This window comes from Gallinula chloropus (assembly GCF_964237585.1).
Source record: "Gallinula chloropus genome assembly, chromosome: 23".
Taxonomy (NCBI): domain Eukaryota; kingdom Metazoa; phylum Chordata; class Aves; order Gruiformes; family Rallidae; genus Gallinula; species Gallinula chloropus.
This window is the reverse complement of record NC_140108.1, coordinates 5842502-5864346: the sequence shown is the minus strand read 5'-3', so window position 1 is coordinate 5864346 and position 21845 is coordinate 5842502. Positions and strand designations below refer to the sequence as shown.

At 51.1% G+C, this 21845-nt stretch overlaps 2 protein-coding genes across 2 annotated transcripts; both read left to right on the top strand.

The window, feature by feature from the left end:
- The first annotated feature begins 2120 nt into the window (after positions 1-2120).
- On the top strand, positions 2121-17207 carry KIF17 (kinesin family member 17). The gene is made up of 13 exons (XM_084274638.1): positions 2121-2213; positions 2625-2726; positions 5555-5744; positions 8807-9259; positions 10226-10323; positions 10985-11132; positions 12125-12210; positions 12309-12424; positions 14396-14627; positions 16029-16287; positions 16515-16573; positions 16692-16812; positions 16957-17207. Exons 1-13 carry the CDS (start codon positions 2136-2138, stop codon positions 17091-17093), a joined length of 2079 nt encoding a protein of 692 aa, XP_084130764.1. The 5' UTR covers positions 2121-2135; the 3' UTR covers positions 17094-17207.
- Positions 17208-17515: 308 nt separating this feature from the next.
- Positions 17516-21636, top strand: DDOST (dolichyl-diphosphooligosaccharide--protein glycosyltransferase non-catalytic subunit; the record flags this gene model as incomplete). Its single annotated transcript, XM_084274664.1, has 11 exons — positions 17516-17654; positions 18145-18255; positions 18525-18611; positions 18955-19058; positions 19141-19235; positions 19596-19689; positions 20118-20266; positions 20525-20672; positions 20771-20891; positions 20987-21093; positions 21176-21636. The coding sequence occupies 11 exons, from the start codon at positions 17516-17518 to the stop codon at positions 21323-21325; spliced, it is 1305 nt and encodes a 434-aa protein (XP_084130790.1). The 3' UTR covers positions 21326-21636.
- Positions 21637-21845: the final 209 nt, after the last annotated feature.

Here is a 21845-nt window from a genome sequence, read left to right as displayed (position 1 = left end):
CATGTGCACACACACACGTGTGCACTCACACACACACACACACACACGTGCACACACATTCACACTCTCTCAGGTGCGGGTGGTCTCGAACCCGCGCATCCCTCGCCGCCCCTCGCCGCACGTGCTCCCGGCCGCCTCCCGCGCAGCCGCGCTCACCACTCCCCCCCCCCACCCCACCCTCCAAATATCCCGCGCGCCGTCGCGGGGAGGGGCGGGGCTTTCCCGTCGTCGCGGCAACCGCGCGGGGACGCCGCGCGCATGCGCGCTGGGCCGCCCGGCGCTTCCCGCCTGCCGCCGCCCCGCAGCGCGGCTGCCTCAGGCCCGCCCGCCATCTCCAGCGCTACCGCAGGTCTCCCCGAGCCCGCCCGCTCCAGGGCTTGTCCCGGCTCGTCCCTCGGGCTTTCCCGCCCGCGCACACAACCTCCCCTCGGGCTTCCTTTCCCCCGGGCCTGCCCTGGTGCCCCCAGCCTCCCCCTTTCCCTTCATCCCCCTCCAGCTCTTCTCCTCCTTGGTCCCCCTTCTCCCCCAGACGTTTTGCATCCCCCCCCCAGCTCTCCCTCATGCCCGGCTGCCGGGCTGTCCTTCCCCTCAGCGGCCCCAGCAAACAGTGAGCACTCCCAGCCCGCCGAGGGCTTTGCCCCAGCCGAGAGGGGCCTCAGTCCCACCTTGTCCCACTGAGTGAGCACACAGGGTGGGGGTTAAACTGTGTCTTGAGCCATGACCACGGAGACGGTGAAGGTGATCGTGCGCTGCCGGCCCATGAGTGAGCGTGAGAAGGCTCTGGGCTGCAAGGCGGTGGTCAGCATGGAGAGCACACGGGGCCAGTGCTTCCTCCTAAACCCCGCTGCCGGCAGCGAGCCCCCGAAGCAGTTCACCTTCGACGGGGCGTACTACCAGGAGCACAGCACGGAGCAGATCTACAACGAGACCGCCTACCCGCTCGTGGAGGTGAGTTGGTGCCCAAAGGGAGCCCCACACAGCCGAGGTGTGGGCTGGGAGGGGTGTTGTGTAAGTCATCTCTGCGTGGAACTGATTTATGGACAGAAGCCACCCTGTCTGTGAGGCTTAGCTGGAACTTGGGGTACAGAGAACAGGCAAGCAGCATCCTGGCTGTGGCCTGGGAGACTGGGAAGGGAAAAAATGTTTTCAGCAGGTGTTTCTATGAAAGATGAACCCCCCCCTGAGCAAGCCCTGGGGATGGTAACTGGGCAGAAATGGCAGTGGAAAGGGATGCAAGGAGAAGGGAGACGTTTTTACTATCAAGTGAGCAGCCTTGGAGAAGACTGGGAGCCCTCAACCTGGTTTAGAACAGCAGAGCAAGAGGGGAGGTATGTGCTGCCTGTTAATGCAGCAGTGTGGTAAACAGCTGGGGTGATAAAGGAACTAGTCAACTAAAAAAGGACCAAACCTCTCCCCACAAAAAACCACCAATAAACCACCCAACCAATTTTGTTAGAAGAACAGAGAAAGTGGCCAGTCATAATTTTAAGATAGAAGTTCTAGATTTGGAGAACAACCAAGGTCTGAAACAGTAGATTATAAGATTAATAGGTTATTTTTATTTAAACCTTAAAAATCCCAATGTCTTCTGTTCCTACCATGATCTGAAATAGTGACAAGTGAAGGTGAGGCCTTCTTTCAGTCAGCCTTCCAAGAGAAAATTATTCTAAGCTTGAGACCATCCCTTTGGCCACCTGGCAGTCAGCCCCTGTTCTAGTTGTCTCTCTGGGTTTCATAAGATTTTTCTGCCCTGTGGCAAATAGATTCTGGTCTTCTGAGCGTTGTCAGCTGCTCTTCCACTTTTCAGTGCCCTCATTTCTTCAAGTTTTCCATTTTGAGAGAAAACCATCTAGCAGAACGTATCATTTTGTTGTTTTTATTATTATTATTATTATCATTATTATCATTATTATTATTATTATCGGATGGCATGTGAAGATTAAGCAGCTGTTTGAGGTTTACTTCCAGCTCTTCCTTTAAAACAGCTTTCACAGGGTGGGATAGAATCTGGACAGTGCAAAGGGTGAAGATAATGGCTATTTTATTTGCTCTTCCTCCCTTTCCAGAGCGTCACTGAAGGCTACAACAGCACCATATTTGCCTATGGCCAGACTGGCAGCGGGAAGTCCTTCACCATGCAGGGAGTTGTGGATCCTTCTACACAGAAAGGCATAATACCCAGAGCCTTTGAACATATTTTTGAGAGCATTCAGGTAACAGTGTGAGAGAGATCCTATTTTATGCTTGAGTGATATTGAGAAAGGGGTTTTTTTTGTGTCATACCCCAAGGACTGAGCACTGATCACACTCAGGAGCAAGAGCAGGGACAGGCTTTTGGGTATGCTGCCTCTCATCCTAAAGCTGAGGCTGGTAGAGAGTCAGATGAACAGCACCCTCATCTCTGCTAACCTGACAGACTCACACTTGAGATGTTCAAGGATGGAAAGTCCCTGGGCTGTGTGTGTTGAGTGGTTGTAGCTTGGATTGAAACACCAGGAGAGGTCCGATGACGTGCCGAAGGGAGGCCAGCACCCAGCACCCAGCTGGCACTGGGGGCCTGTGTGGGCTGCCTGCCTGCTTTCATTTTCAGAACCTCACCCCAAAATCATTCCCATTTTGTACAGTGTGCTGAAAACACCAAGTTCTTGGTGAGAGCTTCCTACCTGGAGATTTACAATGAAGACATACGAGACCTTCTAGGAGCTGATACCAAGCAGAAGTTGGAGGTGAGGTGGGGCAACTGTATCTTAATTAGGAAGTGCTTTGATTTGCTGAGATGAAAGTTCTCTCAGAAGTGTGATGTCAGAAGCTGGACACCAGGCTGTGAAGATACAGTGATGAGCATGGAAGCCAAGAGATTTTGAGGGGCTTTCATGAAAGTTTTTGGTAGAAGGAACAGGATCTGGTCCCATGAGTCCCATTTGGTCTTGGCTGGTAGCTTAGGAGAAGCTGTGTGAAAATCATCCCTGGATGAGGGTAGAATTAAAAGTGCTCATGGGGCAATTTCATCTTAATCCTCTTCACCTCATGGCTCTCTCTAAAGCAGGACAATTCCCTGCCTTACAAACGTTTCATCTGATCTGGGGTAGCTGGGGATGAGTTGGGACAGAGGGGATATTACTCCTGCTTGGTGAAGCCGGGCAGTTTTCAGGAAGGCAGGAGGATAAACCCCCCTGAAACCCTACCCGGGGCTCTGATTTTTATAAGATTCACCTGCTGGTGGTGGCTTTACAGATCGTTCTGCCTGTGGGGAGCTGCAGATCTCCTGCCCTAATTCACCTCCCCGCAGGACTGTCCTTGTGAGGAAAGCCGAGGCACCAGCACCATCTGCCGCGGAGATGGTGACAGCCCCAAACCGCCTGACGGGGCAGGTTAAGCCGTTTATTTTAGCAGGCTCCTGCCTCTCGGGGAGGTGGAATCCTCCCTGCTCCATGTTCCCAGCGCGCTTCGCCTGTGCCTGCGGAGAGGGAGGGAGGGAGGGAGAAGGGGACTCGCTCTTTCGGGAGGCGCTTTGCTGCGGTTTTCCATCCTTTGTTCCGCATCAGCGGTGACACCGGTTTCCATGACGACCGCAGTTGGCACTGGCAGGGCAGGAGTTGGGCAGCACAGTTTCCAGGGTAACGCCATCAGACTGATGACAGCGGCTGCCTGTTGCTGCCTCCACCGAGTAATTAAGGGAGGCATGTCCTGTGGAGACCAAAAGCCCGGGCTGACCTACTGCTTTCCTCTGTGTCTCCCAGTTCTCCTCCCAAAATCCTGCTTCTGTTTGTTCCTTTGCCTTTCAGCATCAGTGCTTCTGAAGCCCAGGATCATCTCCTGTGGCATGAAACCCCATAAAGAGCTGGTTTTACAGAGCTCTGTGAGGAAAATGCCCCGTCAGTCTGTCATGGAATTAAACAACAGCCATGCCCTCAGCTGGGTGTTCCCCTGCAGCCTCCCTCAAATACAGCCAGGCCAGCTGCAGGGTTCTCCTGTAGCACAGGCAAAAGTCACAGTGTATGACCAGTCTGGCTGTGATTCCATAGTGGGATTCTTCCTGGGTGGTCATGGCTTTAGATCAAGGCTGAAATCCTGCCTGGTTGAGTTTTCAGCCAGTTCTGCTCTGTCCTGTGTGGGTTTTTTTTTTTCACAGCAAGTGCTTTATCACAGAATCACCAGGCTGGAAAAGACCTTTAAGATCATCAAGTCCCAACCATTCCCATCCTAAGTTAAACCATATCCCTGAGCACCTCATCTACCCTTTTTTTTAAACACATCCAGGGTTGGTGACTCAGCCCCCTCCCTGGGCAGCCTGTGCCAGGCATCTTACACCACTTCTTATGGCGTGTGCATCTCTAAAGTATCTAAGGACCTTCTCTGCAAGTCACACTGCCACACAGAGTGTCTGTCACTCTGTGACACCGAGCAGTGACAGTCATATCTTGATATTCCAGCTGACAGGATAAAGATAGAGCTCTATGAACACAGCAGCTGCGGGGCGTAAGGCAGCTGTTGAGGATGAATTGGGTTTGTTTCACCTTCCCACTGTGGAGGGGGCTGGTGTAGGAGTGCAGGGATCTCTCCATTGTTTTGTATTTTTTTATGTAGGTTTGATGGATCATTCAAGACTTTGAACATTCCCATTTCTTTATTAAAATGCTGCATGGAATTTTTTCTTCTGCTTGGCTGCTGATGGCTGAAAAGGTGCTGTTGGGTTTTTAACACTCCTGTCTCCATCCAGGTGCCCGAGGAGGATTTTAGAACATCTTAAAAAGTGAACTAATCCAGAGAAACAAATCATAGAATCATACACTGGTCTGGGTTAGAAGGGACCCCAAGGATCACAAAGTTCCAACCCCCCTGCCACAGGCAGGGACACCAACCTCCAGGCCTGGAGCTACACAAGGTTGCCCAGGACCCCATCCAACCTGGCCTTGAACACCCCCAGGGATGGGGCACCCACCCTCTCTCTGGGCAGCCTGTTCCAGCCCCTCACCACTCTCTCTGTAAAACACAGAGAGAAATGTGTGGTTCTCCTGTGGATGGGGTACAGCTTTGGGAATTTTGTCAGTGAGATCAAGACGCCCTCTCAGAGCAGAGAGGGGTTCAGCAAAGCACTGGCAACAATATGCCTATTGAATTTATGCTTTGATTTTTAAAAAGCTCTCTGTGACTGAGGGAATATTAGAGCTTTGCCATAATAGGTGAAAAACTATTTCAGCTCACTTTTAAAATATGCAGCTTAATAATAGAGGAGGTAGAAGGTGGCTGGGCACAGCTTTCTTGTGGCCTGGGAGGTGCATGAATCAGTCAGCAAACTTTTAACTTGGATTCTTTTTTGTCATGCAGAGCTGTGAAGGTATTCCCCCTCTTTTTGGGTGGTTTTGTTCCTTTTTCAGAAACACTAAAGCTTTTTAGTAGCAGCCAGAAAGGTTTTTTTTTTTGCTATATTGCAGTTTAATTTCAACATGGAAAACTCATGTAGCCCTCGAGCTTCTGGACAGCATCCAGTGCACCTTCCCACAGCCTCAGGGCCTCTGGTCCTAACCCATCTCATGTTTTTCCCTGTTCTCAGTTGAAGGAACACCCAGAGAAGGGGGTGTATGTGAAGGGGCTGTCCCTGCACACCGTGCATAGCGTGGCCCAGTGTGAGCAGATCATGGAGACGGGCTGGAGGAACCGGGCGGTGGGTTACACCCTCATGAATAAGGACTCTTCCCGCTCCCACTCCGTCTTCACTGTCAATATGGAAATCTCCACTGTAGGTAGGTAGCTGGATGTCCTGGGTCAGGCCTGGGCCTAAGGGAACACAGAATTTGTGCAGTATGACCAGCCACCCTGCAGCTAAACTTAGATCCTAAATGACTTTTAGGTCCAGCAGGAATCAGGATCGTGCCCTGGCGTGGACATTCTTCACAGCGTGAAGTGGCTGAGTATTCAACATCTACCCCCCTTGCCCTCAATTCCCCCCTGGAGAGAAATGGCTTCCACTCAAACAGGGAACATATCTAATTCTCCTTTCATTTCTTTATCTTCTCAAACCTTTATTTCCAGCAAAGGATTCCCAGCCCATACAACGGCTCAGAGTTCATGCATTGTACAGCCTGGAGAAATGTTGCTCCTTATCTGTCTTGCCCAACCTCCTTTACAATGTCAGTCAGATCATTTCACCCAGAGCTTAATCACAGGGCACATCTTTTAAGCAAACAGCTTAAAAAGCTGAGGTTTAAGATGGAATAAAAGAATCCCTTAATAATGTTTTAATGGCTAATTTTCCTTTCTCCAGCATGTCATTTGCCTTGGCATTACTTTAGCTGAGCAATGTGCCTCACTGGGTCTGAACATGGACCTCAGAAGGTCTTTTCCTGGGACTGAGGAAGGAATTATACTCTATATTCTGCCTAGTCCTTGACCCCAGCTAAGCAGTGAACAGCTTGGCTTCGTTTCCTTCAGCTGTTTAAATCCCAGGGAAAGTTACACAGTGCCTTCCAGAACTGTGGCTCCACATGTTGGTGTCAGCACCTCATTTTCCTCTATCCATTTGGGGTGGGTGTGTGTAGGATTTCTGGAATTTCTTAACTGGCACAGCTGGTGGATACTAATCCTTGTGCTATGTGGGTCTGTAAGATCCCAACTTCAATCCTAATGAGGAACAAGAAGTACTTACACTCCTTTTTTCATGTTCCAGATGGGTGCAGGGCTCTTAATCTAGCCTGAAATAATTTCTCTGATTTAAAGCTTTGAAAACTTGGTACGTGGAACAGGATGGCAGGTGGGGAAACTTGCAGATTTGGCTGGTAAATGGAAGACAGCTGGAATATTTGAGGAGGAAGTTGAGGGTTCTGGCACAATCCCCTAACTAGATGGTTCTAGTAGGGTAATTGTTTGTTGAAATAGTTAATGAAGTTGGTATTTATGTTGTCATCGTTGGGCTTCATGAAGAGGGGCATGGGGGAGTTGAAACTTCATTTTCCAGCTGAGCCTGTAGTAGACTATAGTTTACAGCCAGTTGATGTTTTACAGGATGCCTTTGGAATTGTCTGGACTGAGGTGACTCTTTAAAGTGACAGTTTATATTCAGGAACAGAATTATGGCAAATTCCAGGCTCTCTGCCTGCAGATGTATGAAACACACAAGTTACCATCAGTATTTTTACTGTATTCAGAGTAACATTTCCTTTATGTTGTGCTTAGGGATTAATCAGTTAATGAGAAACTGGCCAAATCTACAACAGCTGCTTATGCCACCAGCACTGGCTGATTCCCTGTGCAGGGAGTTGGATGGCAAAAGGCTTTTAGGCTGCTGCAAGCGTTTTGGGAAGAGTCTGGGGACCTTGTTACACCATAGAAACAAAAATGCTAAGCCCTGAGATGGAAACAAACAGCCTCTGTGGGTAAAAAGGACTGGCAGGAACCAAAACAACTTTTTAATTGCCTGTCAGTGTTTACATAAACTTGGGGAAAGAGGGAAAGGGTTAGAAAACAGCTGCTTGTGACTGTCCACTCACCCCAGCACTCAGAGAAGATAGTAAGAGGGTAGAATAAGAGGGTCCTCCATCTGGTTTTGGTCTTTTTTCTCCAATTCTCCCCCCCATATCTTGACACACCAGAAAGATCTGGAGTGAAACAACAAATCTGCTTGCTGGCAAACCTGAAGTTCTGCAGTTTCCAGTCTCTTGCTGTAACTGGAGGAATATCCTGGGGCAATAAATGTTTAGATTATATTTTTTTGGTGTTTGTGAACTTTTTGCCATGCATCAGATTATTCATTGCTCATGTTCAGGTATTGGCCACAGCTGTAGATCTTAACTCTGATGAAATTCAAAGTTAGGGTTTGTACAAGTCTGCTGGAAGAGGGTGGACTGGGTAAAAACTTGATGCTTTCTGTGCTTGGAGTGCTAAAGGAGCTCTTCCCTTGAACTTGGGTTGCAGTCATAGAGAACAGTGGGAGCATGGACATCCCAGAGTGTGCTCCAGTGCTTAGAACAGTTGTCTGATCTGTGTGTCCAACTCTTTGCTCTGCATGAGGCTGGGAAAGTTGAGTAGCCAGCAAAACTGAGGGGTTCCTAAAGCAACTAGATGGGCTTGCTCTTTGTCACTGGGAATTTCTGTCATCACCTTAATTCAGCCTCAAAATGCAGGTCAGGAAGCAGATGTTGTAGGTGTGAGGTGTGCACCCAGGTAGCTGGGGAGCCAGCTGATAACTTCAGTTCCCATCTTCTCTTGGACTAAAGGGTGATGGTGGCAATGGCACCAGCTCACCGGGTCTGACTCCTCCATCCACTGAGATCTGTCTCCTTGTCTGGGTGCTGTGTGCTGAGATCTGTCCCCTCTCCTTGCAGTTTTCCTGCTTCCTTCATTTTACTTTCTCACTGAGAATGTCATGAGTTGAGGAGGAACAGATGCTGCTGAGCATGCCCTTTACTTCATGCTTTCTCCCTTCTCTCTCCAATTGTCAGACCTTATTTAACTTCATCAAACGAACTGAGGAGGAGAAAAGTTATAGAAACTCACGGTGTGAGCTTGTTACTCTCAGAGGGCTTCCAGGACCTTGTAAACACTGTAGAAATATGTGGGGTGTGGGTGTTAAGAGCTTACTGGGAGAGTAAGGACAGGTGTGATTTCCTACAGTGGATCATCTCCTTTAGGAAAGGACTAAAATGTGTAGTTCTAAGATTAAGTCTGTATTTATTTACGTAAGGGACTCAGGGTCCAAATGCAGACAAAGGAACAAGGCTTGAACAGGGATGCAATCCCAGTCCTGTTTCTTGGCTGTGAAGATGCTTTCTTTTAAAGAAGAGCCTAACCCAGAATGATTTCCTTGCAGATGACCAAGGGCAGGACCACCTCAGGGCTGCGAAACTCAACTTAGTGGACCTGGCGGGAAGCGAGAGACAGTCAAAAACCGGAGCCAGGGAGGAGCGGCTCAAGGAGGCCATCAAAATCAACCTCTCCCTCTCAGCTCTGGGCAATGTCATCTCAGCCCTGGTCGATGGGAGGTGTAAACACATCCCCTACCGAGACTCAAAGCTGACCAGGCTGCTGCAGGACTCCCTGGGAGGGAACACCAAGACCCTGATGGTCGCGTGCTTGTCTCCGGCCGATAACAACTACGATGAGAGCCTCAGCACCTTGCGCTACGCCAACAGAGCAAAACACATCAAGAACAAGCCCTGTATCAATGAGGACCCCAAGGATGCTCTGCTGAGGGAGTATCAGGAGGAGATTAAGAAGCTGAAGGCTATTCTAGCTGAACAGATGAGCGCAAAGAACCTGTCAGGTAGGAGAGCCCTTAGAGGAATTGTTCTCTATTCAGGTAACAGGCTTTCCCTTTGCTGTTGCCAAATTGACATTGCTCCACTAGTAAAAAACCATCTCAATTATCTGGTATTTTCCATAATGACAAATTCTATTAGAAAATGCTGACATGATTCAAATCCTTGGTGCCTCTTCATACTGGCTGGAACTTCATCAGTCACAGAAAAGCATTTTCAGCTGGCAGAGCAAAAACCAGCTACTAAAGAAATAATTCTTTAAAACTACTTAGTAAACATATATATATATATATGCTTTCAAATTTAGCCTTCAGCCCATGTTCTCCTACACTGAATTTTTGACACTACAAGAATGTTTTGCCCCATTAGTGGCACTGCTTAGGGCCAGCAGCACTGTCCTCTCTTTGAGGATTCAGCCTAGCCCCATACTTCTTTGCTATGAAGTAGGAATAACAAATACAGAGCAAATGGCTGAGAGCAGTCCTTAGGGAATGATCACCTTTGGAGAATTATCCCCTAAAAAGGGTAACTTTCAGCAGAGGAATAAGGGTGGAAGATGTTTACCCCCTCTCCCTTTCTGTCACCACTCAGAAATGCTGTGAAGAAAATTTCCTTGCACCTTTCATCTCCTTCCCAGCGTCTTCCATCTTCCAAATCTGTTAGCATCGCCCTGGAAATGAACCTCCTGTTATTCTGTGAAAGAGAATAGGTTTATATTCCCTTTCATATACCTGTAGCTTAAAGCTCTCCCCCTCTGCTCAGCACCAACTCCTCCTCTCCCCACCCGTATGGAGCCCCAGGCCAGTGGGCGTTTGGCAGCACAGATGCTGGCACACAAGCACAGTTTAAAGAAGTGCCTGGATTGTGATTGTCTTCCCTGGCAGCCAGGTTCTTTGTTCTGTTTCCAGGCATTCTACTGACAATCCCACCCAGTAACCAGGAGCAATTTTTGTTTCTGCTTCACTTTGCAGGGCTTCTACCTGCTGAGACCGCTCCCCTGGAAGTGAAGCCAGCTCCCCTCCTCAAACCCCAGTTAGATCTTGAAGCAGAGAAGCAGCTGATCAGAGAAGTGAGTTAGTTGGGGGCACCCCATAGTGTCTTTCACTAAAGCTTGTGGGGTTTTATTATCATTATAAATAGGGTGTAGGGCTGTGTGGTTCAGCCTTTTTACTACGCTTCTCTTCCTAGTTTTTCTGGTCCTTGAGCTTCTCCTACAGCAGGAACATGTATGGACAGAGGTCTTAGTTACAATCCCACTTCTCCTCAGCATTGCTCCTACCTTTCTGGAGATGGGAAGGCGTTTTGGAAAGGATTCCTGGGAAGAATTTTTGAAGTAACTACATGTGAAACTTAAATTCCTCCTGTCAGAGGAGGGAGAAATAATGGGGAGGAAAGCAGTAGTCAGAGATAGTAGGAACAGTACAAGGATGAAAATAAAGAGGGGATGTGGAGCCAGGAGGAAGGCTGCAGAGTTGGCAGTCAGGACAAACAGAGAGAGACCACAGGAGATAAACCTCTCCTTGGTTTTTACAAAGCTCCTTCCAGGGCACCACGTCTGCCCAAGACAGGAGTTTCCAGGGCTAACTGGTCACCTTCTATCAATCCTGTCAGCTTCAGTCAATGAATACAGGGTGGTAAAGATTGAGGTGGATATAAGAGGTGACCCAGAAGGGACTCAGGTGTGACAGGAGCAAGGCTGTTGCACCAGGCTCTCTGCTTGTGCCTTTCAGGAGTATGAAGAGAGGCTGGCCCAGCTCAAGGCCAGCTACGAGGCTGAGCAGGCGTCCCGTGCCCGCCTCGAAGAGGACGTCGGTAGCCTGAAGCAGCACTGTGATCTCCAGCTGTCTGCTCTCAAGGAGAACCTCAGGAAGGAAGCAGGTGTGGATCAGGCAGGTGGAGGGTGTGCAGCCCAGAAGGAAGGCTCCCTGCTGTACGCTGCAGGGGGGTTGGCTTCAGGCACGAGCAGACACAGATTGGTTTTGCAAAGCCATGTTTGTGGCAGCCAGTGCTGCTGCCTGGCAGCAGTACCAGCTCTTGACTCTCATTTATTGACAGCCAGAGTGGCTCTCCTGGGCCACACATACAACCCCCTGCCCCAGGTTTGTCCTCTTCCCTGTTTCACTGAGTTCTCCCTGCTGAGTCCAGCCTTTCACCTTGAGGTGATGAAATGTGATTTTGTGAGTTCCTCTGACTAGCACAGCATTTCTCTGGAGCAGAGGCCTGAGCTGCAGAGATGACTGGTCTCTGCAGGCACTGCTCTGCCTGGATCTGATTGGTTTTGTGCATCCTGTACACCCAAGCTGAGGTGGCTGCAGCAGCCTCTTCCATCATATGCAAATGCACTGCAGCCCTTGGTGTCCCTGTGGATTATCCACACCAGTGCTTTGCTGGTGGGTGGATATTCCTCTTGCATACCTATCAGTTGTTGCCAGCTATCCTCCTCACTACAGCTTTTCATTTATATTTCCACAGTGCCTCAGAGCATGTTTTGCAATGTGCTTATACAGCACTTATTGCCCAGTATTAATCTCCAACCAATATTCTTAGGTTTTGATGATATCACTTTCTAAGGTTAGAGGGGTTTTTTAATCCCTCCAATTACAAATGTGCACCCCCAGCCTCTGGCATGGATTATTCATGTGTGAAGACGAGGACCCAGGCTCTCCCAGCCCTGTAAAATCTGTGTTCCTTACCTGGTACATCCCCTGGGTCTGTGATGGCTTTTACTGACCAGCATAAATAACAGACCTTTCCCTTCCTGGCACATAGCAGTTTCTGGCTTTGGGTGAAGACTGTGTGCTGTTTTCACAGATTTATGCTCTGGTTTTGCAGAGCTCATTACACACATTGTGGGTAATTCCTCTTTTCAGCTGCTATGAGGACTGAACCTACTCCTGATGAGACTCCTTTGCTTGAAGACACTGTGGCTGCAGCAGATGAAGTCATATCAGCCCAGGTACATGAACCCAAGTGGGTAGTGTCGTGCTTCATCTATCCCAGTACTCGTGTAGCATCTTTTCAGAGCTGCTGCCTCTGGTTTCCTCTTGTCCTCAGGACCCAGCAGCACCTCAGACTGCCCAGGATGTGAGCAGGGGCAGTGCTGGAGCAGAGGTGGCTGTCACCACTGAGGGGCTTTCTGTGCCTGCAGACCAGCAGCAGGTGCTTGCCAGGTCAGTTACTACTCTGCTCCTGCTGACTGCCTCTTGTGTGTTCCTTATGACACAACCCTCTTCTTCCATGAAACTACAACCACTGAGCTTCAGCTGTGAGTTCCACGCAGCATAAAACTAGGTAGACACAGATTTTTTACCCCCAAATTACCTTGGTCCTACTTTGGACTGAGATAAATAGCTCTTAGCTGGGCCATTGGATGATGCCAAGTGCTGGAATGATGAGAGTTTAATCTGGAGAGGCCTGTGCCAGCAGGTGTGGAGGCAAAAACAGCATGCTTGCCCCATAAAAACTACTGCCTAGATCTGTAGGCATGGAGGTCTCTTCCACCTGTTCATGAAGAGTTTGTAAAGTTGGGTCTGGCAGTTGCTGACAGAACTCAAGTGCCCAAATTGATCATGGCATTGACTTCCTTCTCCTCTTAAGAAAGGTTCTTGAAGGGAACTTAGAGCCTGCTCCTATCAGTACAAGGAGGGCAGCAGGCCTTCCTGCTGCTTGCTCTGTGTGTGTGGATGGACAAGAAAGTCCTTTCCATGATTCTCCCTCATCACTTTTGCCTCTTAACACCTCTGACAGTGTTTGCAAGGTGTCAGCCAGAACAGATATCAGAGATTCCCAATAAACATGTTTGAGGAGCAGAGTTAGACAGGGCAGGGATGTGAAGGCTGCCTGGGCTGGTTCAGGAACACATGCTCTAAATTCTGCTGATTTCTCTCTTTTACTCCATTGCATGGAATTACATTAAAATTAGAAACCCTCAGCGTTATTTTGGGTAAGACTGTAATTCTGAAAACTTCTGTGGTTTTTTACCCAGTCTCCCAGCTTTACTGTGAGCTCCTGTGGTGCACACTTGCTCTGTCAGGTCTCTCCCTGCTGAAAAAGGAGCTATTAAGACATCTACAATAGCTCTGTCTGTAATTTGTGGGCAATTCTCCCTGTTAATGGAGAAGTCTCCAAAGAAACCACTCGTTTTAACTATAAATCAAACCTCAATAGTCATTAATAGCAATATGCAGCGTTCCTTTTTGTGCCAAACAAGTGAAAAATGCTTTTCTGATTCCACTGTTGAAATCAAAGGTCGCTGCCGATGAGGCAGGAGGGTTTGGTTCTGCAGGCACAGGGGGTTTCAAAGCTGCCTGTGGAAAGCTTTACACCTCAGGATGGCTGAGAGAGCTCTGATACTTGCTCAGCAGAGCAAGGATTCAATCACACATCAAGCAAACGAAACCAGAGGCTACTTGGCAAGTGCAGTACCATAGAATAGCAGGGCATCTCTGGTGGAGATGGAGCTCTTTCGGATGGGTTTGATGATAATTAAGAGGCTGTTATCAGGGAAGGTTTTATCAGCAGTGGGATTTTCTCTAATCTGAGGCAGCGCTGGCCATCCTGAGCTATCTGCTCTGCTGCAGATCCCTGTGCAGACAAAGAGAACAGCTCCAGAGCACGGCTTTATTTCTGTGCTGGAGTGTGCAGGGCTGTGCAGTGTGGGGATGAAATGAGCTTCATTTCAAATACGGGTTTGTGCCAGCGCTCAAGTAGAAACCCTGGGATCACCCAAGTCATCAACCCCAGCTGATAACTGCCCCAAAATAGAAATGGTATCATGGCTTCTGCCTGCATTGTTCCCACCTTTTAAAACAATTGCTTGTGTTTTGGCTTGCTTTGAGAGACTTCCAAAACAAGAAAGAAAATTGAAACACAAATTCCACAAAACGGGGGGTTTGGGAAGAACTCTGTGTGTGTAGATAACAGATTTGATGACAGAGCTGCTCAGAATGACAGGCACTTTGCCCTGGGTTCATGATCTATATGACAAACTGGAATTTGCCACGATAATTCAGGGCAGCAAATCCCAGGAATCAGAACTGTGGATGTCCCAAACGTCGCTGTGGTTCAGGACAGGCATCTGCCCTGCTTATGGAGAGGATTCCTTGCACCACTGAGCTAAGAGGAGCGTTTACCTTTTCCAGGCTGCAGATGCTGGAGCGACAGGTAGTAGGGGGGGAACAGGCAGAGAACAAGGACCTGAGAGAAAAGCATAAACACCGGAAGAAATACGCGGACGAGCGCAGGAGGCAGCTGGCGGCGGCGCTGCAGCCGTCTGAGCAGGACGGCAGCGACTGGGTTCTCCTTAACGTCTACGACTCCATCCAGGAGGAGGCTCGAGCCAAGAGCAAACTACTGGAGAAGATGCAGAAGAAGGTGAGTAGCTCCCAGCTATCCCAGTGGGAGATTTTGGGAATGGGTCTCTCCTCTGCGTACACAGTTTGGTTGGTTGGTTGGTCTGGGGGGGTTTTTTAGGTTAAGGAGTTCTGGGCTTCCCACCATAAGAAGGACATTGAGGTCCTGGAGCGAGTCCAGAGAAGGGCAACCAGGCTGGGGAAGGGGCTGGAGGGCAAATCCTATGAGGAGCAGCTGAGGGAGCTGGGGGTGTTCAGCCTGGAGAAGAGGAGGCTGAGGGAAGACCTTCTCCCCACCTCCACTGACCTGACAGGAGGGTGCAGAGAGGTGGGCAATGGTCTCTTCAGCCAGGGGACAGGAGATGGGACAAGGGGAAATGGCATGAAGCTGTGCCAAAGCAGGTTTAGATTGGATATTAGAAAAAAATTTGTTAATGAAAAGAGTTGTCAGGGCCTGGAACAGGCTGCCCAGGGAGGGGGTTGAGTCACCTTCCCTGGGTGTATTTAAAAAAAGGGTTGATGAGGTACTTAGGGATATGGTTTAGCATAGGATGGGAATGGTTGGACTTGATGATCTTCAAAGGTCTCTTCCAACCTTGTGATTCTGTGAGATGCTTTAGGGCAGTGTGACTCTAGGTGTGTCTACTGTCTCATACCTGAGCCCGTGTTAGGACAGAAAATGTGCCTTGCTTGTATTTTTATGAAGGACCAGCTGTGGCACCCCTCGGGGTGGCAAAGCCAGTTGCTGAAACCCAAAGCCTCACCACTTTTAAAGCCCGGGGGTTGCTCCTCATGCATCACAGTGGCTGGAGGATGATGTCTGGTGATGGAAGAGGATGCGACTCCCTCTGCTGACCTACGCCATCTACTGCACTGCTCCCTCCAGTTCCACACCTGGAATAAGTTCCTGGAAGGAATTACACTGTGAGAAGTTGTCTGGGGAAAATAATTAAAAGTAAATCTAAAAGCAAGGTTGTTCAGCATTTCAGTTTTTAGGGGCACTTGTCAATCAGGTTTGCTCTGATGAGGCAGAATTGAAGAAGCTTCAAAAAAACCCCAAACCTGTGTGTGCAGTCCTAAATCTGGATGATAACCTACATATTTCTGAATTGAGGCTAGCAAAGAAATCTCACACCTTTTTCACCCAAGGCAGGACCTCCTAACTGTTTGTTGGTACCAAACACAGACCACAGTAGTGAGATTAACTCAAGGCCCACTCAGAGACTTCACACCTTGGAGGAAGAGGAGGTATCTCTCACTAAAACAGATGTGGAATTAACATCTCTGCATAAATTTCATTCTAATTCTTTTCCTCTATAGCCAGAAATCCTCCCAAATGCTGGAGCTTTTCCAGGTGTCTTTCCATCTCTGCCCAACCAATCCCCCTACCATCCCAATGCCTTCTTTTGGTTTTGTGTCCCAGCTGCGTGCTGCTGAGACCGAGATCAAAGATCTGCAGTCAGAGTTTGAGCTGGAGAAGATCCATTACCTCAGCACCATCCGGCACCTGGAGCGAGACACGCTGCTCCTCCAGCAGCTGCTGGGGCGGGTGCAGCCCCTCGTCCGGCGTGACTGTAACTACAGCAACCTGGAGAGGATCAAGCACGAATCCATCTGGGATGAGGAAATGGGATGCTGGAAGATTCCAGAGCTCGTCATTCAAAAAACCCACCTGCCTGCAGGTAAGAGGAGCGTCTCTGTGGTGCTGCTGCAGGCTCAGCAGAGCATGTGTGGGCTCTGTTTCCTTGTAAAACCGTCCAGATATGGAAAACTTGTACCACCACATCACCTAACGTGTGGTACGGATCCTTCGGGGATCGGTGACCAGAGCAGTGTCAGGGATCAGGAGATGGGAGAGTGTTAATTGTCCTCAAGTTGATGACCCTTTAAAGCCTGTCTCTTCTTGCAGCAGTTCCAGCCCTGCCCCCTGCCCAAAAGAGCCCTTCAGCCCAGAGCCCAGAGCAAAGGGTACGCTGCGCTCCTCAGCCCCTTCCCATCATGTCTTACCAGTCCCACTGCATTTCTCATCCCCAACCCCAGGCTTAGCCCAGAACCTGGCACAGCTGACGGTGTTTTCTCCCTCCAGCCGGAGGAAGACCGCTACAAGCTGGTGCTGAACAGGAGCGACAGCGAGTCCATCGCCAGCAACTACTTCAGCTCCAGACGAACCAGCCGCATCCTGTGCCCCGACCCAGCCCCGACCCGAGGTAAAACCACCTCATCCCGTTCAGCTCCACCTTCCTTTGCCCTGCCCCCGCTCCCTTCACCCCGCCGGGGATCGTTTTTTGCAGGACGAGGCCTGATTTTGGGCATCCCGTGCCCAAAGAGCCTCTTCCCTTTCCTCATTTCAGCTGCCCCGGCGGCTCCAGGCTGCACCTCAGCCGTGCCCCAGCCCAGGCCCTTCCGCCTCCAGGCGCTCACCGTGACCCAGCCGGCCACCGCCAAGCACAAGAAAGGCAAAGGCGGCTCCGGCGGCCGCCGCCTCTGACTCCGCCGCCACGGGAGGACCCTCGATCCCCGCGGGTCTGCGCCAGCGCCCGCTCGCTTCGCACGGGGGCGAGGAGCGGGCTGGGGGCCACCCCCTTCCCCTCCTCACGCCCTGTACCCCGCACACCACCTCCCCTCCGCTGCAATAAACCAGCCTGACACGGCTCTTTGGAGATCTTTTACTGGGAACGCGCCTTCTCGGGGCGGCGGGGCCGGGGCTGCCCGCCGCGCCGTCCGACCCACGCCCGCCGCCATCTTTCCCCGCTCCCCTCAGCGGCGCTACGAGGACACGGCGGCGTCTCGGTGATTGGCCGGAGCCGAGGAGTTGTCTCTCGCTGATTGGGAGGTGTGGGCTCTCCGCTTGGCGCTGATTGGCTATCCGCGCCCGCCCGTTTCCGGGAGAGGTTGGCGCCGGTGAGCAAGATGGCGGCCGCCGCGCTCTGCCTGTGGTGTGTGCTGGTGGTGGCGGTGACCGGGGCTGAGGGAGGTCCTCGCACCCTGGTGCTGCTGGAGAACGGCAACCTGCGGGACACGCACTCGCTCTTCTTCCGCAGCCTCGCGGGTAGGGCTCGGGAGGCGGCTGGGGCTCCTGCGCCGGCCTGAGGGAGGAGATTTGGGGTCACCTGGAGCTGAGGAGGGTGGCTGGGCTGAGAGAGGAGGATGGGGGTGAGGGGGGTGTTTGGGATCCCCTGGCACAGGGCCGAGGGAGGAGATTGAGGGACGCGGGGTGAGAATGATATTTCAGGTCCCTTAGCAGGGCTGAGGGGGAGGAGATTGGGGAACTGGGGATGAGGGGGGTGTTTGGGGTCCCCTGGCAGGGCTGGGGGAGGATACCAGAGTTATTGCCCCCACGGTGCCTGTATTGTGGGTCCCCACTCGATTGGTGTTAATGGGGTGTCCTTGCAGCAAAGGAGCAACAAAGGGGCACATAAACCCAAACCCAGCCCTCGTGCTGATTTTTTCCCCCAAACACCATTGCTTTTTGGGGAAACAAAGCTGAGGATCTCGATGTGTGTGGATTTCATGTTATCAATTTTGTCCTGTGGCTGCAGACAGGGGCTTTGATCTCACTTTCCGGACAGCGGATGATGCTGGCCTGTCCCTGATTAAATACGGAGAATTTCTGTATGACAACTTGATCATCTTCTCACCCTCCATAGAAGGTAAACACAGGAGGGGAAAACTTGAGTGTTTGTGGAGATTGGTGGCATTTTTCAAGGGGATTTTCATCTGGTTTTGAATTCAAATTCAATCTTACGTGCTGGAGGTTATCTTTGTATCTTGTAGCTGGTAGTAAACTGCAGATACATCCAGGCCTTTAATGGTGGTTCTTTCAGCCATGACCAAAAAGATCTGTCGTTTTGCCGTGATTTAATTCTGCTGTGGTATTGTTTCTGAGAACCAGCCATGAATTTCTGGTGTGTGCTTTCAGATTTTGGTGGAAACATCAATGTGGAAACCATCACCGCTTTCATCGATGGCGGCGGCAGCGTCCTCGTCGCTGCCAGCTCAGACATTGGTAAGTACAAACCTTTGGCAGAACAAATGAGCTCGTTTCAGCCCCTTCTCCTAACAGGCACCTGTGCTGCTTATGCTCTGTGGTGAGCAAATAAATGCTTTATTCACCCTTTTCTGAGCTCCTGTAAGAAAACCGGTGAGAAAATGCGATTTCTCTTTGCGTGCTGTGAGGAAATGGGTGATGAAAAGCCTTGTGCTGATGCTTTGCATGGAGGGAGGTTGTGCTACTCTTCAGGGATGAACCTGTGACTCTCTAAGCTGACTTTGCTCTTTACTTTGAGTGCTGAGCGTGGCGCTGCGTCCCAGAGACGCTGCGTAACGGAGCATCCGTGTCACCCTCCCAGGTGACCCGCTGCGGGAGCTGGGCAGCGAGTGTGGGATCGAGTTTGATGAGGAGAGGACAGCTGTCATCGACCATCACAACTACGATATATCCGACCCTGGCCAGGTAAGTGGGTTTGCCTGCGCATTTTGGGGTTGGTTTTTTTTCATGAGAGATCTCCACATCACTCTCTCTTGCCCCCTGGCAGCACACCCTCATCGTGGCAGACACTGAGAACCTCCTGAAGGCCCCCACCATCGTGGGGAAAGCAGCACTGAACCCCATCCTTTTCCGAGGAGTCGGGTAAGCAGCCCCATGGCGCGGTGTCAGGAGGGGGGTGAGGTGGTTGGTTGGTGTCTGAGAAGCAAGGCTGGCATTGCGTGAGGTTAACCTCAGGATAGCTGGGCTGTGGCTCTTGAAACGAGGAATTTCTCCTGATTTCAGAGAAGAACATCTCCAAGGCAGCTTAGTTGTTAGTCAAGGAATGAGAATTAGTGAAGCTTGACTATGTATTGTGAGGAAATAACTTCACATCTTGGTGTGTGTGGCTCTCCTGCCGCATCTGAAGGGCGAGGAGGGTGGGTGTGTTGGCAGCTGTGCGTCCCTCTGGGTGTGGGGGGCGTCGGGGGCCTTGGTGCTGCTCACTGTGCCTCTCCCTGCAAGGATGGTGGCTGATCCTGACAACCCACTGGTGCTGGATATCCTGACCGGCTCCTCTACCTCCTACTCCTTCTTCCCAGACAAGCCTATTACTCAGGTATGCCCTGTTGCTTGTTCTCCTGGGCTGTAAATCCCTTGGATTTCAGATACGTGGAAAAGTCCTTGAGGGTTTAGTTTCCCAGTTGATATTTTGGAACGTTTCAGGCTGTTGTCTGCTTCCCAGCGCTGCCCTGGGAATCTTCCTCTTTGCTATCTGGTGGTGGGAAAACATCTGGTGTGAGGGATGCTTCGGAAGAGCAGCCTGCCCAGATCAAAGCCTATCTCTGGCTTCCCTTCCAGCTGGAGAGAGCAGAAGCCAAACGCTGTGAATCCCATCACTGGTCATTCTGACCTCCTTGCCTTCTGCTGCCTTCAGGCTGTGCTAGCTACACCCAAGACTGTTCCACCACCTGGAAAACCAGAGATAAAACTCCTTTCATCATCCCTGAATTGACTCAGCGCCTTTCTAACCACGTTCCTTTGCAGTACCCACACGCAGTGGGGAAGAACACCCTTCTGATCGCGGGGCTCCAAGCCCGGAACAACGCCCGCGTTGTTTTCAGCGGCTCCTTGGATTTCTTCAGCGATGCCTTCTTCAATTCTGCCGTGCAGAAAGCTACTCCTGGCTCCAAGAGGTACACTGGCTTCCTGGCCTCTCTGGCTGAGGAGTATTTGGGGAACTGTTTGCTGGAGAAATAGGCAAAAAAACCCCCCCGTGTTATGTAGATGGCAGAAAGCTTGAATTAAATCAGGGGTGATGCCTTCTTTGGCCTTGTGGAATGGATTCCCTCCTTCCAGCCCCAGCCAGCTGTTCCGTGCTCTCTCATCCGTTAATGCTTTGGGGTTTTGGCACGTGGTGGATTTCTTCTTCCTCTGCTTTCCTCCCTCCTTAGGTATTCACAGACGGGTAACTACGAGCTGGCTGTTGCCTTGTCCCGCTGGGTGTTCAAGGAAGAGGGGGTGCTGCGCGTCGGAGCCGTGTCCCACCACCGCGTGGGGGAACTGACACCCCCCAACGCCTACACCGTCACCGATCTCGTGGTAAGGCCGCCTGCACGGGCAGAGTTTCAACTCCAGACAGGTCAGGGTTTGTTTCCAGGCATCTCTCTCTAACTCCCCACCCCGCGGGCTCGTTCCAGGAGTACAGCATCGTCATCGAGAAGCTGTCTGATGGCAGGTGGGTGCCCTTCGACGGAGATGACATTCAGCTGGAGTTCGTCCGCATCGACCCCTTCGTGCGCACCTTCCTGAAGCGGAACGGTGAGGTTCCCTCCCAGCCCCACAGCTCTTCCCCACCCTTCCTCCCCTTCCCCTCCACTCCATCACCCCAACATCCTCCCCCTTCTCTTCCACAGGCGGCAAGTACAGCGTGCGCTTCAAACTGCCCGACGTCTACGGCGTGTTTCAGTTTAAAGTGGATTATAACCGCCTGGGTTACACCCACCTCTACTCCTCCACCCAGGTGAGCCCGTGGGAAGGAGCTGAGGGGAGAGGGAAAGGCATGTACAGGCTGCCAGGCTTCAGCACTGCTCTCTCCTTCCCAGGTGTCCGTCCGTCCCCTGCAGCACACGCAGTACGAACGCTTTATCCCCTCGGCGTACCCCTACTACGCCGGCGCCTTCTCCATGATGGTTGGTCTCTTCATGTTCAGCATCGTGTTCCTGCACATGAAGGAGAAGGAGAAATCTGACTGAGCTCCCCCAGGGGAGGAAGGAAGAGCTTTTCCCACAGGGACGGGTGCTGCTCTGCACCCTCGTTTGTTCCGGGCCTGAGGACTGGAAGGTGCTGAGATGCTCCAGGGGTGTTTTGTGTTTGGTCTTTTGTTATTTTTACAGGTTGAAAGGACTAAATAGGAAAGAAAATGAAACTTTTTTGGGGGGGGGGGGGGGGGAAATTTGTCCCCCTGGAACCGTGACGCCTCAGGGGTTGTTCCCTGCCCTGTTCGCCCCGCTGGTGGAATGATTTGGATTGGAGATTAATTCCCTTTTCAGAATAAAGTCTTGTTCTCACCCTGGGTTGGGAGAAAGTGAATCCAGTGCTGGGGGGCGGGAGGAGCTGCTGGCTGCATCCCCTGCTGTGTGGGTGGCACTGGAGGGAGGTGTCCCCATGTCACCCCTCCTCAGCTCAGGCTGTTGCCTGGCCTGGGCTGTGAGGGAACAGTCGGGACTCAGACGAGTCTGGGACAAAAGGGGGAGTCCTGGGGTGCGGGGTGGC